Source organism: Leptonychotes weddellii, chromosome 6, assembly GCF_054177405.1.
Source record: "Leptonychotes weddellii isolate Sample4059 chromosome 6, ASM5417740v2, whole genome shotgun sequence".
NCBI lineage: Eukaryota > Metazoa > Chordata > Mammalia > Carnivora > Phocidae > Leptonychotes > Leptonychotes weddellii.
The window spans coordinates 136,438,243-136,452,584 of NC_138374.1; the positions used below are offsets into that span (position 1 = coordinate 136,438,243).

The 14,342-nt window shown below is 63.0% G+C and overlaps 1 protein-coding gene across 1 annotated transcript in view; it reads left to right on the plus strand.

Annotated features, from left to right (window-relative positions):
• Positions 1–13,843, plus strand: part of IQGAP3 (IQ motif containing GTPase activating protein 3) — a 33,177-nt gene extending 19,334 nt beyond the window's left edge. Inside the window, exons 18-37 of the mRNA XM_081823226.1 lie at positions 510–570; positions 1,311–1,520; positions 1,673–1,744; positions 1,844–1,913; positions 3,200–3,408; positions 4,001–4,153; positions 4,375–4,538; positions 4,874–5,098; positions 5,936–6,076; positions 6,765–6,849; positions 7,248–7,480; positions 7,732–7,864; positions 7,956–8,058; positions 8,643–8,769; positions 9,610–9,697; positions 10,317–10,529; positions 11,067–11,233; positions 11,509–11,610; positions 11,990–12,098; positions 12,939–13,843. Of these exons, the coding sequence (XP_081679352.1) occupies positions 510–570; positions 1,311–1,520; positions 1,673–1,744; positions 1,844–1,913; positions 3,200–3,408; positions 4,001–4,153; positions 4,375–4,538; positions 4,874–5,098; positions 5,936–6,076; positions 6,765–6,849; positions 7,248–7,480; positions 7,732–7,864; positions 7,956–8,058; positions 8,643–8,769; positions 9,610–9,697; positions 10,317–10,529; positions 11,067–11,233; positions 11,509–11,610; positions 11,990–12,098; positions 12,939–13,052 (2,779 nt within the window). The 3' untranslated portion in view covers positions 13,053–13,843. The remainder of the gene's footprint in view (positions 1–509; positions 571–1,310; positions 1,521–1,672; positions 1,745–1,843; positions 1,914–3,199; positions 3,409–4,000; positions 4,154–4,374; positions 4,539–4,873; positions 5,099–5,935; positions 6,077–6,764; positions 6,850–7,247; positions 7,481–7,731; positions 7,865–7,955; positions 8,059–8,642; positions 8,770–9,609; positions 9,698–10,316; positions 10,530–11,066; positions 11,234–11,508; positions 11,611–11,989; positions 12,099–12,938) is intronic.
• The last annotated feature ends 499 nt before the right edge of the window (positions 13,844–14,342 follow it).

Sequence of the window (14,342 nt, forward strand, 5' to 3'; positions counted from 1 at the left end):
GAATTTCACACGCAAACTAAAGAGCTGAAATGCCACAGCGAGAGAGGGCGCGGGGTCAGAGGGCACGTGTGCCACCAGCCCTGGGGCTGTGCAGGCTCTGGCCTGGGTCCTGGCAGAGGCCCGGAGCCTCAGGGAAGTAGGAGTCAGAAGTGGGGCTCCCGGAAACTCTGAGCCTGGCTGAGCTGCACATCAGGTCCTGACTTCTGACCGGTCCAGACTGGGAGGCCTCTTCTCTAAGGGGGAAGAGCTGAGAGGGGTCCCCTGAGAGGGACAGCCACGCCTGGGCAAGGAGAGGAAGCAGTGCTGAGGAAATGCTCGGGTGGGGGCGGGGGGGCTCCCTGGCCTCCAGGCTCTAGGTGGACAGCTGCCATCCCAGGCCACGCTGCCTCTTAACATCCTGTCCCAACAGAGCGACGGGGTCAGCCATGGGGTGGAATGCGGCCAGCAGAGCGGCTTTAGGAAGGGCTGGGAGGACTGTTGGATGAACGGGGACGCTCTGAACACGCCAGTCTGCTGCAGTGTCCGAGGTGGAGGACCGTGCAGGGCCTGAGTGCCCAGGAGATGTTTCACGTGGGCCCGAAAAGATAGGAGGGATTGCAGGGGTCAGGGGCATAAACAAGGGCCCGGGGCCAGAGCGTCACCACGCACATTTAGAAGGAAGTGCAACGTCTGAAGAGGCTGGAGTCACTAAGAAGGAAGGGACCACCCGAGAGTCGCGTGGGGTCAGGTGGTTGAGAACTTCGGGAAGCTCTGGGGCTAAGAGACGTAGCCCAGGTGGTTCTTGAGGAAAACTGATCTCACAGGAGCTTGCTGTGAAAGGGGAGAGGCCCCTAAGGGGGAGGGGAGCCTCCAGGTTTGTGTTTTAGAGACCAGAGTGGGTGTGGTTTACAGAGGAGCCGGTCATCCCAGCCCCTGAGGGCAGACCAGCCAGGGCGGGGCGCTGTCGGGGGCAGGCTGGCGGGGGTGGGGTGCTGGCGAGGCAAGCAGCGTGAGCTAGGGGAGCCTCCGCGGCCTGTGGCCCACATGGCCTCAGTAGAGGTGGGCTGCGAGGTTCTGTGCCTGCCCATGCCTTCCGTCCAAGCCCCGTGTGCCTCCCCAGACTGCACATGAGTGCATCTGGGGGGACCTGGTGCGTGCCCTGAAGTCAGCGTAGACTTCGTTAATGTCTTTACAGCTTGGGTCTTCCAGTTGGGTTCCGTGACGGTGCGTGGGGTGGATTGCGTGTGTGTGTGTGCTTGCACGCGTATGTGTGGGACCAGGGAGGGTGCTGCAGAGTGTGCTTGGCTGGCGCGGTCTCCCCGTGAGGGTAGCCATACTCTGAGAGTGGGGCTGGTTTCCCCTCCCCCTCCCCCTCCCCCGCCCCGCGCCCCCCGGGATGGCCTCTCTGGCCAGCGGGGGCCAGCGGAGATGGCCCCCTCTCCTGTCCTGACACACAGGCTCACTGGCGGGGTTACAGGCGGCGGAAGGCGTACCGGGAGCGGCTGCGGTATTTCAGAGCAAACTCGGATGCTGTGATCAAGGTAGCTGCCGCTGCCGCGGGGAGGGGGGAGGCTCCTGTCTCCCGAGGGGCCTCCGAGCCGACCGTTAGTCCTCTTGCCGCCTCTGGAGATGGCTGGCCCGGGTCCGAGGGCCGGTGCCTGAGCATGAGCTCAGAGGCAGCGTGTGTCCTCAGATCCAGGCCTGGGCCCGGATGTGGGCAGCTCGGAGGCGATACCGGAGGCGTCTGGGATACTTCCAGAAGAATGTGAGTGCATCCTGCTGCCCCGTCCCCATGCCCAGCCTTCGCCCAGGAGAACCAGGCGAGGACAGCCAGTAAGCCTTTCCCCACCTGCGTTCACGGCAGGTTAAGTCCATTGTGAAGATCCAGGCATTTTTCCGCGCCCAGAAGGCCCGGGATGACTACAGGATGTTAGGTATGCTGCCTGGGCCCCTCTCTTCGCTGTGAGTAAACTGCCCATTCTCCCTCCTCTGTCTGCGAGTGCATGGCTTTCGATAGTCAACAGGGCAGAGGTCATGCCACTCCATGGCTTACAACTGGGCTTTGGAGAAGTTGTCTGTCCTTCTTGAGCTCCTTCCTCATCAACAGCTGATGTCCCAACCTTGAGCAAGCCTCTGGACCCGGGGTGCATGTGGGAGTGAGGACATGTGCTCTGCCTTTGGGGATCCCTCAGGCTGGAGGGAGAGACAGGAATTTCCCTGGAGTCGGGCAGGTCTAGATATCCCTCCCGGGGCCGCACAGCAGGAAAAGAGAAGGTACGAGACGTCTGTACAGGAACGTCGTCGAATAAGGGCTGTAGCCAAAGCCCCCGCCCACCCCAGAAAGAGCCTGGTCACGGGGAAGGCTCCCCTTGGCAGGTGCTTGCCGTCCCGGGCTTCAGTGATCTCCCCATTGCTGCCACCAAAGCAAACAGGGAAGGGTCTTCTCCCCCTAGAGTCCACGCCTTCTTGCACTTTGCCTTCTTGTGTGGCCCAGAGCTCCCCCAGCTCCGTCCCTCTGTGGGCCCGCATGCGTGAAGCCTTATACGGTGCTGGGACCTCAGTGCCAGCAGCAAATGGCACTCCCTTGTCCTGTCCTTCAGTCCCCTTTGTGGGGTGTGCATCTAAAGCCTCACACAGGTCCTGGGCTGCTTTCGGCTCCTGTTTTTAAAGACCAGAAGCCCAGCCTTGGAGGTCCTCCTCTTTTCCAAGTTGGCCTCCAGCCCTTGGGTTCTGTAAGATGTGGGCCTTTTCCCTTCTGGGCCTGAGGCGACACTCATGGGCTTCAAGTAGAATGCATGGCACCGGCTACATGTCCTTAACCACTCTGAGCCTGTCCTGCCCATGGGGTGCCGCCAGTCCCTCTCTGACTGTGGGCACTCAGCCCATCTGAGGAGCAAACTGGAGTAGGGGTTCGTCAGAGGGAGCTGGGGCTCTGACCTGGGGCTGGGAGGTCTCTGGTGTGGGCCCTGGTTGGGGACAAGCAAGGGGTGGACCTCATCCATCATACCTGGCTATCACCTAGGGAGCTTGGGGACAGGACTGGCTTGAGGCATTCCACTGCCCCCTTGGCACAAGCAGAACCAGTTAGAAAAGTGCTGGGCGTTGGGGACCTGTTGGCCTCAAGCAGGATGGGGACCAAGGGCTAGTAACAGGCAGGGGGCTGGCGAGAAAGCCTCTGGGAGGGCACCACCAGTCCTGACGCCTGTCCCGTTCCCGCCAGTCCACGCACCCCATCCCCCTCTCCGCGTGGTATGCAGATTTGCCCACCTCTTGAATCAAAGCCAGGAGGACTTCCTGGCTGAGGCCGAGCTGCTGAAGCTCCAGGAGGAGGTGGTCCGGAAGATCCGGTCCAATCAGCAGCTGCAGCAGGACCTCAACCTCATGGACATCAAGATCGGCCTGCTGGTAAAGAACCGGATCACCCTACAGGTGAGCGGCCAGCCCCTCCCGCGTCCAGCCGCTCCCGGGGACTCGCTCCAGCAGTCCCTGCCCTTCCGGTGATCGGTGGGGGCCAGTGACCGGGCGGACGGAGCCTTGCTGTGAAATGAGAGCGCCTGCCTCTGCTTCTTCGTCATGGATGTGGGCTGCCCGTGTGATCTCGAGGTCTGTTTCCTCCTTGGGAAGCAGGGAGAGTCTGAGTGCGCACCTTGCCGGGGCAGCGTAGAGGTAGACACGAAGCTCCTCCGACAGTGAATGGGCAGGCAGACGTGCAGCGATGGGGAGGAGTGAGAGCTCCAGCTCAAGACAGCAAAAACCCACAGACACGACGTCAGGGCCTGGAGACCCAGTTCTCTGTGGGGACTCCCCCTGTGAGAGCGGAGGAGCTAGACCGAGTGTCAGGGTGGCTGGGGTGGGGGGCCCTCTGCGTCCCAGAACTGTTGATCTCTCGCTCGTGCCGTGAATGCCTTGAATGGCAGAAAGTCCCGGCTCTTCGAGATGCTGATGCTGACCGTCCGCTCCGCTCTGTGCTGGCCCGCCCTCCCCCCACCCCCTCCCCACTCCCCACCCCCTGCCCCTGCAGGAGGTGGTCTCCCACTGCAAGAAGCTGACCAAGAAGAACAAGGAGCACCTGGCGGGCATGATGGTTCTGGACAAGCAGAAGGGACTGAAGTCGCTGAGCAAAGAGAAAAGGCAGAAGCTAGAAGCTTACCAACACCTCTTCTACCTGCTCCAGGTGAGGAGAGGACCCCACCATCCCTGAAGGGTCTGGGGCCTCGAGGCCTTTCTCTCCACGTACAGTGTCCTTTCCCAACTCTAATGCCTTGACCCCAGAGACAGAGACAGTGCCCTCCTGTTTGTCCTCCGAGGAAGCTCCTGGCAGGAGAGCCTTTCTTTGTCCGATCGCTAGTCCTCCAGGCGCCTCGTAAGCCACTCCCGTTCCCCCGCTGCTTGCAGACGCAACCCATCTACCTGGCCAAGCTGATCTTTCACATGCCGCAGAACAAAACCACCAAGTTCGTGGAGTCCGTGATTTTCAGCCTGTACAATTATGCCTCCAGCCGCCGCGAGGCCTACCTGCTGCTGCAGCTATTCAAGACCACGCTCCAGGAGGAGATCAGGTAGGCTCCGCACGTGCAGAGGGACGCGGCGGGGACGGCCGGGCTGCCACTGCGGGCTCCTTCGCCCGGTGAGAATTTGCGGAGGTTGGCGGGGAGAAACGGAATCAGAAGACCTCTTTTCTCAGCCTCCCGAGGCCCGGAGGACCTCTCCGAGGACAGATGGAGGGAGGCCGGGGCGGAAGGTTAGCGCACAGGCCAAGATCCAGCTGTTGGGACCTGCCTTCAGAGGAGGCATCCAGAGTGGGCTTTGAAGAGCCAAAATCTCAAGAAGGAAGCACAGCTGTTTGTCCTACCCAGAGGCAGGAGACCAGCTTCCGTGACCTCTTGAACCGTAGGTCAAAGTTGGAGAGGCCCCAGGACATGGTGACCGGCAACCCCATGGTGGTGAGGCTGGTGGTGAGGTTCTACCGGAACGAGCGGGGCCAGAGTGCCCTGCGGGAGATCCTGGGCAGAGTCATCCAGGATGTGCTGGAGGACAGGACGCTGAGCATCCACACTGACCCCGTTCACCTGTACAAGAGCTGGATCAACCAGAGCGAGGCCCAGACCGGACAGCGCAGGTGAGCAACGGCACAGGGAGAGCTCCCTGGACCGGCTTGCTCTGGGGCCTCCCGGGGGCAGCGTATCCGTGAGCGTGCGGACGGATGCAAATCGGCCGGCCGCCCTATCGGATGAAATAAAGTAGCTTTTTCGACCCCCCTCTGGTAATTTACATGGAGCTGGTGTGCTTCACACAAAATGAACACAGATGAGTATGCAAATGTGTTCAATTGCCATGTCCTGCTTGCAAATGATACATCCAATTGGCCAGGAGTTGGGACCTGGACTCCTTATTGACAGGGGATAGCTGAACGTTCAGATTTCCAGATAAGTAGACCAATAAGGCAGTGGCGTCTGGGTCGGGCCTGTAGACACGGGGCGTTGCTCAGGTGCGTGGGTCCCTAGGCAGTAGGGCCGCCGAGGAGCAGCCCGTTCTGGGGGCTTCTCCTGTGGCATATGGGCTTATAGGTCGTCTTCCCGATTGCCCCAACTGCCAAAGACTAGATGCAGGGTAGCCGTGGCCTCCAGCTCCCCTGAGGAGTCCTCTACACACTGCGGCTTGTCCATCCGTCCTACTCTCGCCCACCCGCCGTGGGCCCTGCAACTCTTTCTTCTTCACCTTCCACCCACGTTGCTCCATTCCTTCGGAGACCTTTCTCTTGGTCTGGCCTGGTCCCCTTGAGCACGCTGGGCTGCCCTTAGTGTGGGTGTGCACGTGTCTACGTGTGCGTTTGTGTGCATGTGCGCACGTGCGTCGGGTGGGTCCTGCTATTAGGTGAAGAGTTCAGGGGGGTGGGGCTTCGGGAGGGGAGGCTGTGGGAGGGGCTCTGGCTGATACCTTGGCTCTCTGCCCACAGCCACCTCCCCTACGATGTCACCCCAGAGCAGGCCTTGAGCCACCCCGAGGTCCAGAGACGATTGGACATCTCCCTCCGCAGCCTCCTCGCCATGACCGACAAGTTCCTTGTGGCCATCATGTCCTCTGTGGAGCAGATCCCGTACGTGCATCCGCCCCGCCCCAGCCAGGCCCCTGGGAGGTGGAAGGAGATTGAATTTGTCGGTGGCACATCCATAATAGGAATCGTGATAATAAAGTCTAGCATGTCTGGATATCACTATACCATTATACGCTACTTCCACAAACATCATTTCACTAGATTCTCACAAAAACCCAGAGCTAGCGAGAGTAAAAACGCTGGCCTCGGTTTTCCAGAGCAGGGGGCAAACCTGCAGGGGAAGGGAGTCTTGTAAGCCGCCATCTGGTTCGCGGTGGAGGCAGGACTGGAGCTCCTACTCCGGTCCCTGCTTGTCCTCATGTCCTGCCTGCAGACCCTCCCAGCCCCTCCCGGGTGCTCTGTGATGAGACAAGGCTGGCCTCCTCGGAGGCTCCCAGGCCATCCTGAGACATGGTTCTGGCTGTGTCACATGCCCAGGGGACAAGCTGAAGGTGCCACTGTGGGGGAAGGCAGGCCAAATCCGGGGCTCTGGGGTGTCCCCAGGGGACACTGGAGAGAGGCAAAGCCGAGGCCCTCAGGCCAGGCTGCAGGCTGCACACCAGCCCCGGGTACTGGCTGTGGATAGTGGGGGGCCAGTGCGCCAGGCCCGGGCAAGTAAGGAGGCAGCACTTGTGGGCACTGAGCTCTGGCGGGATGGTGGGACCACAGCGCACGCACACGTTGTCCCCAGGTACGGGATGCGGTATGTGGCCAAGGTCCTGAAGACCACTCTGGCAGAGAGGTTCCCTGATGCCTCGGAAAACGAGGTCTACAAGGCAAGTGCCATCTGTCCTCCCCAGATTCCAGAGCTCTCCTTTGTCCTCCTGGTGCCTGTGAACCCCTGGGCTGAGACAAAAGGATAGAAAACCCTGTGCTGTAAAAATCCCAGCGGGACGGCCTTCTCCGCCCCGGCCCAGCAGCAGGCCTTCTGCTGGCAGGTGCAAAGGCAGCTGGGCCGTGAGCGAACAGGGCGGGGAGCCCTGGACTTGTCAGGAGGCCTGGGTTCCGGTCCCGGCTCCTGCTCACGTTTTGCGGTGTGACCTTGAGTGGGTGTTTCGTGGAACATGACAGGGTTGGCCCACGTGGTCCCTCCCAGCCACGGGAGCTGGGGAGTGGGGCAGGGGCGCCAAGGCAGACCCCCGGGCACTCCTGGGATGGTTTCCTCTGCCCTCAGGTGGTCGGGAACCTCCTGTACTACCGCTTCCTGAACCCAGCCATCGTGGCCCCCGACGCCTTCGACATTGTGGCCATGGCCGCAGGCGGCGCCCTGGCCACCTCCCAGCGGCATGCGCTCGGGGCTGTGGCTCAAGTCCTGCAGCATGCTGCGGCGGGCAAAGCCTTCTCCGGGGAGAGCAGACACCTGCAGGCCTTGAACGACTACCTGGAGGAGACGCACCTCAAGTTCAGGTCTGTCCCCTTCTCCTCCTCCTCCTGCCTTCTGTTGTGCCCTACCTGCCTCTCTGCAGTTCTTGAAGAAGCGTCGCATGGAGGTGAAGCGTGTAGTTAGCGAGCCGGAGGGTGGATTGTTGGAAGGACTGCCCAGTGGGCTGGAGAGGACCCTGGGGGGGTGGGGGGGGCCTGTTGGGCACTGCGGGGGGGAACAGAGCATGGGGGGTGCTGCCTGCCCCACCCCTCCCATACCCTTCCTCTGGAGCTAGGAGGTTCGTGTGCCGAGCCTGCCAGGTCCCGGAGCCAGAAGAGCGCTTTGCGATGGACGAGTACTCGGACATGGTGGCTGTGGCCAAGCCCATAGTGTACATCACCGTCGGGGAGCTGGTCAACACGCACAGGGTAAGGGGTGCAGCCGGGGGTTGCTGGGGGGCCGGCCCTCGGAGGAACGCCCCACTCGGGCCTGCATCTGCTGGGCTGCTCTGACCTGCAGCTGCTGCTGGAGCACCAGGACTGGGTCGCCCCCGACCACTGCGACCCACTGCACGAGCTCCTGGAGGACCTCGGGGAGCTGCCCACCGTCCCTGACCTCATCGGTGCGTGCCGTGCTGGGCTGGGGGGCCGGCTGGGGGGCCTGCAGGGAGGATGGCAGGCGGGTGAGCATGCCCGGCCTGGAGTTCTTGTTAAGTCGGGGATGCGTGCCAGGGAGCCTGTCGGCGCGCGCCCCTCCTCTCTTCCCCGGTCCTAAGATGGACACATGGACATGGGCTCATAGGAAGAAAGGGGACAGACAGTAGGGGGACCCAGTGCCGTCATGGAAATGGCCGATCAAATCACGTGAGAGAGACGTGGATGGATGCGGGTCTGTTTTGAGTCTCTAAGGGTTTCTGACAGGAGCTGTGGAATGAGAGGAACGGTCCAGGGGTGGAAGGTCAGGGTGGGGGTGGTGACAGGTTGGGAGCCGGAAACTCCAGGCCCCTGGTCCAAAGGTGTTGGTCAGAGGGTGAGCTCTGGGCGACAGCCCTCCCATCGGTGCTGAGGGCTGAGGGCCGAGGGCCAGGGTGCTGCCTTGGACAGTGTGGACACGCTTCTCCCGGGCCGGAGGTGCACGGGGCAGGCGGCTAGCATGGCTGTCCGGGCACGTCCACGCACGCTGGTCTCATCCGTCGCCCCACCTCAGGGGAGGGCATGGCCGCAGATGGGAGCCCGGACCTGAGCAAGCTGGAGGTGTCCCTGACGCTCGCCAACAAGTTTGAAGGGCTAGAGACGGACGCGGGCGACACCAGTGCCCGGAGCCTGCTTCTGAGGTGGGTGAGGCCGCCTCGGCCGGGGCCTCGGCCCCTCCATCGTCTTCCTGGGCTGCCGTCCCTCGGGCAGTTCTCCCCGAGGCCTCAGTGGCGCTGCCCTCGCCGGGCCTCTGTGTCCTCTCGGCCTTGGCTCTGGGCTTCGGCTGAAGGCCGGGGGAGACTTGGCATGCTGTCGCGCTGTCTACCAAATGCTTTTTCACGTGTTACTGTTTGACCTGAGGGACAACTGTGACGTTGGGGATGGTTTCCCTGCTGTATGGTCCAGAGACACGGGGGCGAAGTGGCCTGCCGGAAGTCATGGTCAGGAGAGGGGCCTGGAGCTTCCCGTCCCCAGTTCTGTGAGCGTGAGGGGGCGCCCAGCAGGGCTGGCTGGCCATCCGGGCAGAAGAGGAGCCAAGTAGCCACCCCAGTCCTGCACCAGCATGGCAGCCCCCTCCCCGCACCCATCCACCCAGTAAACCAGGGAGCCAGGTGGTCAGCTTTGTCTTACCACCGAAGGCCTCCTAGCAGGGTGGGGCCAGGCGAGAACACACAGCCAGAGCCCCCAGGAGGAAGGTGGCCGTCAGCAGAAGGGACATCGGAGCTGGGGAAGGTCTCCCAGACAAGGGAGCGCGTCCTTCAGCCCCAGGACTCGCGGTGACAGTCTGTGGGAGGGCCCTCTCAGCAGAGGGCAGGGGTGAGGCAGCACGGTGCGTGCACACTGAGACCCCTCAGCCCACCGTGATGTCTCCTGACCTCCCAAGGTCCTTGGCAGCCATGACGCGGCCAGGGTCCGCTCCCTCTCAGTTCCCGGCCAGCCCCATGTCCAGCCCCCTCCCTGCCCCTCCCGGCCTCCTGCAGCACCAAGCAGATGCTAGCCGACGTCATGCAGTTCCAGCCTGGGGACTCCCTCGAGGAGATGCTGTCCCTCCCCGCGACCAGAGAGCAGGTGAGTGGCCAGGTCGCTCGCAAGCACTGTGTGTGCATCCCCCAGCCTACCAGCCCCGCCCGTTCCTTCCCCCTGACCCGCCCACAGCCCGCCGCAAGCAGACAGCTGTGCTCCCCAGAACCACGCTGGAGCTCCCCCTGCACCAAGAGTGAGCTCCGCGGGGACACCTGCCCCGGGGCCCGAGCTGGGCGCTGCGGGCGGCAGCCTGGGCAGCTGTCCTGGACGGCGCCGGAGGGCTGGCGCCGGGCGGGGGGTGGGGGGCGCCCGGGAGGCCTGGAGGCAGGAGAAGGTAGTGAGTGGGTGGAGGTCTAAGCCACGGGCTTCCCAGGGAAAAGGTGAGGCCGGCGGGCAGGTGGAAGCTTGTCCCAAACAGGACAAACAAAGGCGAGGAACACCCCCACATGAATGTCCCGGAGCCGCGTTGGGAGGCGGCTCTGCTGCGGCTCCCGTTGGGGTCCCCCTGCGCTGACCGCAGGCCCGTCTGTGTCCCTGATGCCGCCCTCGGCTGTTCTTCCCGAGCCACCCGCTCCGCCCGGCCCCACCCCCGGGAGCTGGGGGGCTGCCCCGGGGGGCTGGATGGCAGCGCCGGCTGGGTCCCTCCAGCTCCTCTGTCCCCCAGGAAGCGGCCCACAAGCGGCTGACGTGCCAGCGCCGGGCCTGCGAGAGCCAGACCCCGGAGCCCCTGCGCCGGCACCGCTCGCTGACCGCGCACGCCCTCCTGCCGCTGGCGGACAAGCGACGGCGCGTCCTGCGGAACCTGCGCCGGCTGGAGGGCCTGGGGCTGGTCAGTGCCCGCGACGGCTACCAGGGGCTGGTGGACGGACTGGCCAAGGTAGCGCCCAGGCCTGGGGTCCGGAGACAAGCGCCAGGGCAAGGGGCGGGGGCGGGGCTTGGGGGGGGCGGGGGGCGGGGCGGGGGTGCGCGGACCGGTGTGGGCGGGGGGCGGGCAGGGGTGCACCGCAGGCGCATGCGGGTGTGTCGGCGGGGCAGGTGCCTGAAAGGCAGGCCTCCCTCTGGCAGGTGTCCACCCAAACTTGTCACCAGCCAGGGAAGCCAGCAGACCTACACAGCAGGGTCCTTTCCGAAGGGAAGGTCTCAGGGAGGGGACTCTTCTTGCACCTCTCCTTTACTAAAAAACAAGGAGGCTCGAAACAGTTTGTGCTCGGCGCCGGCCAGGCCACGAGGACGTCCCTTGAGCGTTTGGGATGGAGTCCTTGAGCTTGCCCTCCTCCTAGGAGAAGCAGCTGTGAAATTGGCCTCTTCCTGCCTTTCCTGAAGCCGCTCCCAGGGAGTGCCCTGGGCTTGCTCGGGCCCTGAGGCTCTGCTGTCGGAGGGGCCAACTCACCCTGCCTTGGTCCCCTGACCGCAGGACATCCGCAGTCAGCGCCGTCGGCGGCAGCAGCGGAAGGCAGAGCTGGGGAAGCTGCAGGCCACGCTGCGGGGCCTGGACGCCAAGACGGCCTTCTGCGAGGAGCAGGGTGACTACTACAGCCAATACATCCGGGCCTGCCTGGGCCACCTGGCCCCCCGCTCCTCGTAGGTGCTGCCCTGCATCCCAAGGCTACCTGGGCCCTGTCGCCCCCGCCCATGGGGCCTTTGCCCCATTCCACCAGCTTTGAAAGGGACCCCATCCCAGGACCGCATGGTCCCCGTCTGAGCGTGGCCGTCGAGCCTCGGGCTCGAGCGCAGCCCCTTGTCCTCCACCAGGGAGGGTCCTCGGGCTCTGATCTCCTTCCTGCAGACACAGAGGACCAGTGTCTTTGGAGTTGAAGACTTGCTAAGGTGAATCCTCTGCGGCCTTTTTGAATCAGGAGCTCTGGGAAAGGGAAGAAGCAGCCGTCGCTCCGTTACACCGCCGCCCAGCTCCTGGAGAAGGGTGTCCTGGTGGAAATTGAGGATCTTCCCGCCTCTCAGTACGTGTCAGACCCCAGCCGTGTCCCAGCGTGGGGAGGGAGGAGGGGCTGTGGGGACGGGGGCGGTGGGGAGGGAGACGGGACGTCCAGGCAGAAAGCTAAGGCCAGGGGACGTGAGCCAGCACAGTCCGAGATGGCCCATGGCAGAGGGCGCTGGGGACACTTCCTGGAGGAGCGGACAGCTGAGAAGGGCAGGTAGATGGTGGGTCCGCGGCGTAGTGATCAGGGAAGACAGGCCGCCGTGCCCGTGGGAACCCAGGGGAAGTCTGGGCTCAGGGACACACAGCGCTGTCTGGCCGCACCTCAGTGGGTGGAGGAGCAAGGCTGGGGCCCTGGAAAGAGGCACCCGAGTCCCCATTTCGAATCCTGACCCTGACAGCTTCAGAAACGTGATCTTTGACATCACCCCTGGAGACGAGGCAGGAAAGTTTGAAGTAAACGCCAAGTTCCTGGGTGTGGACATGGAGCGGTTTCAGCTTCACTACCAGGTGAGGGGCCTCCCGTGGGCCCGCCAGCCACCTGCTGGGCTCGGGTGCTGGCCCGAGCACAGTAGTCCCGCGTCCTTTCCCTAGGCCTCAGAGGACAGCAGCTCCACTCCCCTCCCAGTCAGTACTCTCTGTTCCTGAACAGAAGGCTGAGGGTCTCGCAGCCCAAGCCCCTCTGTCCCCAGCCCCTCGCAGCAGCAGGTCGGGGCTCGGGATAGTGATGTCAGAGCGGGACGAGCACTGGGAGCCCCAGCCCGTGCCCGTGACCATGCACGCTCCACCATGCACCCTGCGCACGGCCCCACAGCGTTACCCTAATCGTACAGGCTTTGAGGCCGATGGGGAAGAAGCTGGCCCGTCAGAGGCCAGAGTTCAGGGAAGCAGTGATTTTTTTTTTTTTTTAAGATTTTCTTTATTTGAGAGAGAGAGTGCGCATGTTCACACATGCATGAGTGGGGGGGCAGAGGGAGGGGGAGAATCAGACTCCCCGCAGAGCAGGGAGCCCGATGCGGGGCTCGATCCCTGGACCCCAAGATCGTGACCTGAGCTGAAGGCAGACGCTCAACGACTGAACCACCCAGGTGCCCCTGGAAGCAGTGATTTTAAACCCAAATTTTTTTGTTCTGCTCTTTGGCCTTTTGAACGATAAAACATATTTCAAGCCCTCGTGCTTGAGTTTACATTTGGTTAAGTCACCGTGCTTTGTCGGCCTTGGTGCCCTCCTCTGTGAAGTGGGGTCTTGGTGGCCAGCGCTGCTGGATGGGCCAGGAGGCTCCAGCATGAGAGCATTCCGGAGCCTGGCAGGGCCACCGCCAAGAGCCCTCACCCCTGCCCTCTCCCCAGGACCTCCTGCAGCTCCAGTACGAAGGTGTAGCTGTCATGAAACTCTTCAACAAGGCCAGGGTCAACGTCAACCTTCTCATCTTCCTCCTCAACAAGAAACTCCTGCGGCAGTGACGGAGGCCATGGGCGCTCCCTGAGCCCTCTTCCCTGCTGGATGCTAGTCTGACCCGCACTCACCACCGCACTTCCCTGCGGCTCCCCAGCCCGGGACTTAGGACCCCCGGGGCTCAGGGGCTCAGGACGGGGCTGAGCGCTGGAGTCCCACACCCCCCCAGCTGGTCACAGACAGGGTGTCCCGCTAATGGGAGCCTCGCCCTGAGTCTGGCCGTGTGGCTGATAAGCCCCAGAGCCCTCGCCTCCCTCCAGTAGGGCATGAGGCCAGGGCCTGCCCTTTGCCTGGGGGAGGCTGCTGCCCTCCCGTGGTCACCCCAGTATGACCCGCACTGCCCTGGGCTCCGGGTTCCCTCCCCATCCCTTCTCCCTGCATGCCCCCAAGCCAGGGCCGGCTGCCCTCTCCCTGCTGCCCGCCCCCATGGCGGCTTGGTCAGGATGGCCCCCGTCAAGCTCAGATTTCATTCCTTTGTGGGTCCCTCGGGGATTTATTCTCCCCCAGCACATGCACCATGCGTCACTGTGCGGCTTTGATCATGGCTTTAATTCATGCACCTTTTTGAGCTCAGAGGAGTTGTCGTGTCCCACATTCACACTAACGTCAGGGCGCCTTGGGTCAGGGGCAGGAAGGACCCCTGTGTGTTGAAGACCCCGTCCGTCCACTTCCTACGGTACAAGGAGCGTCTCTCCCCCTCGGGACTCCGACTCTTCTGGGCAGTTTCAGTCCATCTGCACCCGCCTTCCTGTCCCTCTGCCCCTGATGTCATTTGAATAAAAGCAGCTATCACCCCACATCTGCTGTTAACCCTTGGCTTCATTTCGTGCAGAGCAGGCCCCCGAGTTGTGGGACGGCTCTTCTCTGAGTGCTGGGGTGTCCTCCCATATGGGCCCACTCTGCCTGCGCTCCCGAAAGCTTCCGGAGATGTGGCCTTTCCCCCTCTGGCCGCTCCCCCAGGGGACAGGGAGGAGGAAGGAATGCTTAGGTTTCGATGCCCAGTGGCCGCACTCTGAAGACTAAAGCCGAGAAGAGGAGAAACCCGTCTGAGTTCTGCCCCACCCACTCTGCACACGTTTCCAGCAGGTTCTCTTCCCGGGCTTCGGGTGACCCCAGATGTGCTCTCGCCGAAGCTCCTTAGTGTATCGTAGCTTCTGCACTCTGGTGAAAATCCCCTTTCCATGACAAAAGCCGCCTCCTTTCCTCCTTGCTCTCAGGGAACAGGGACAAAGTCTGGGGAGGAGGGGATGGTACAGAGACACCTGCCCTGACCTCTGAACTCCCAAGAAGTCCCTAGT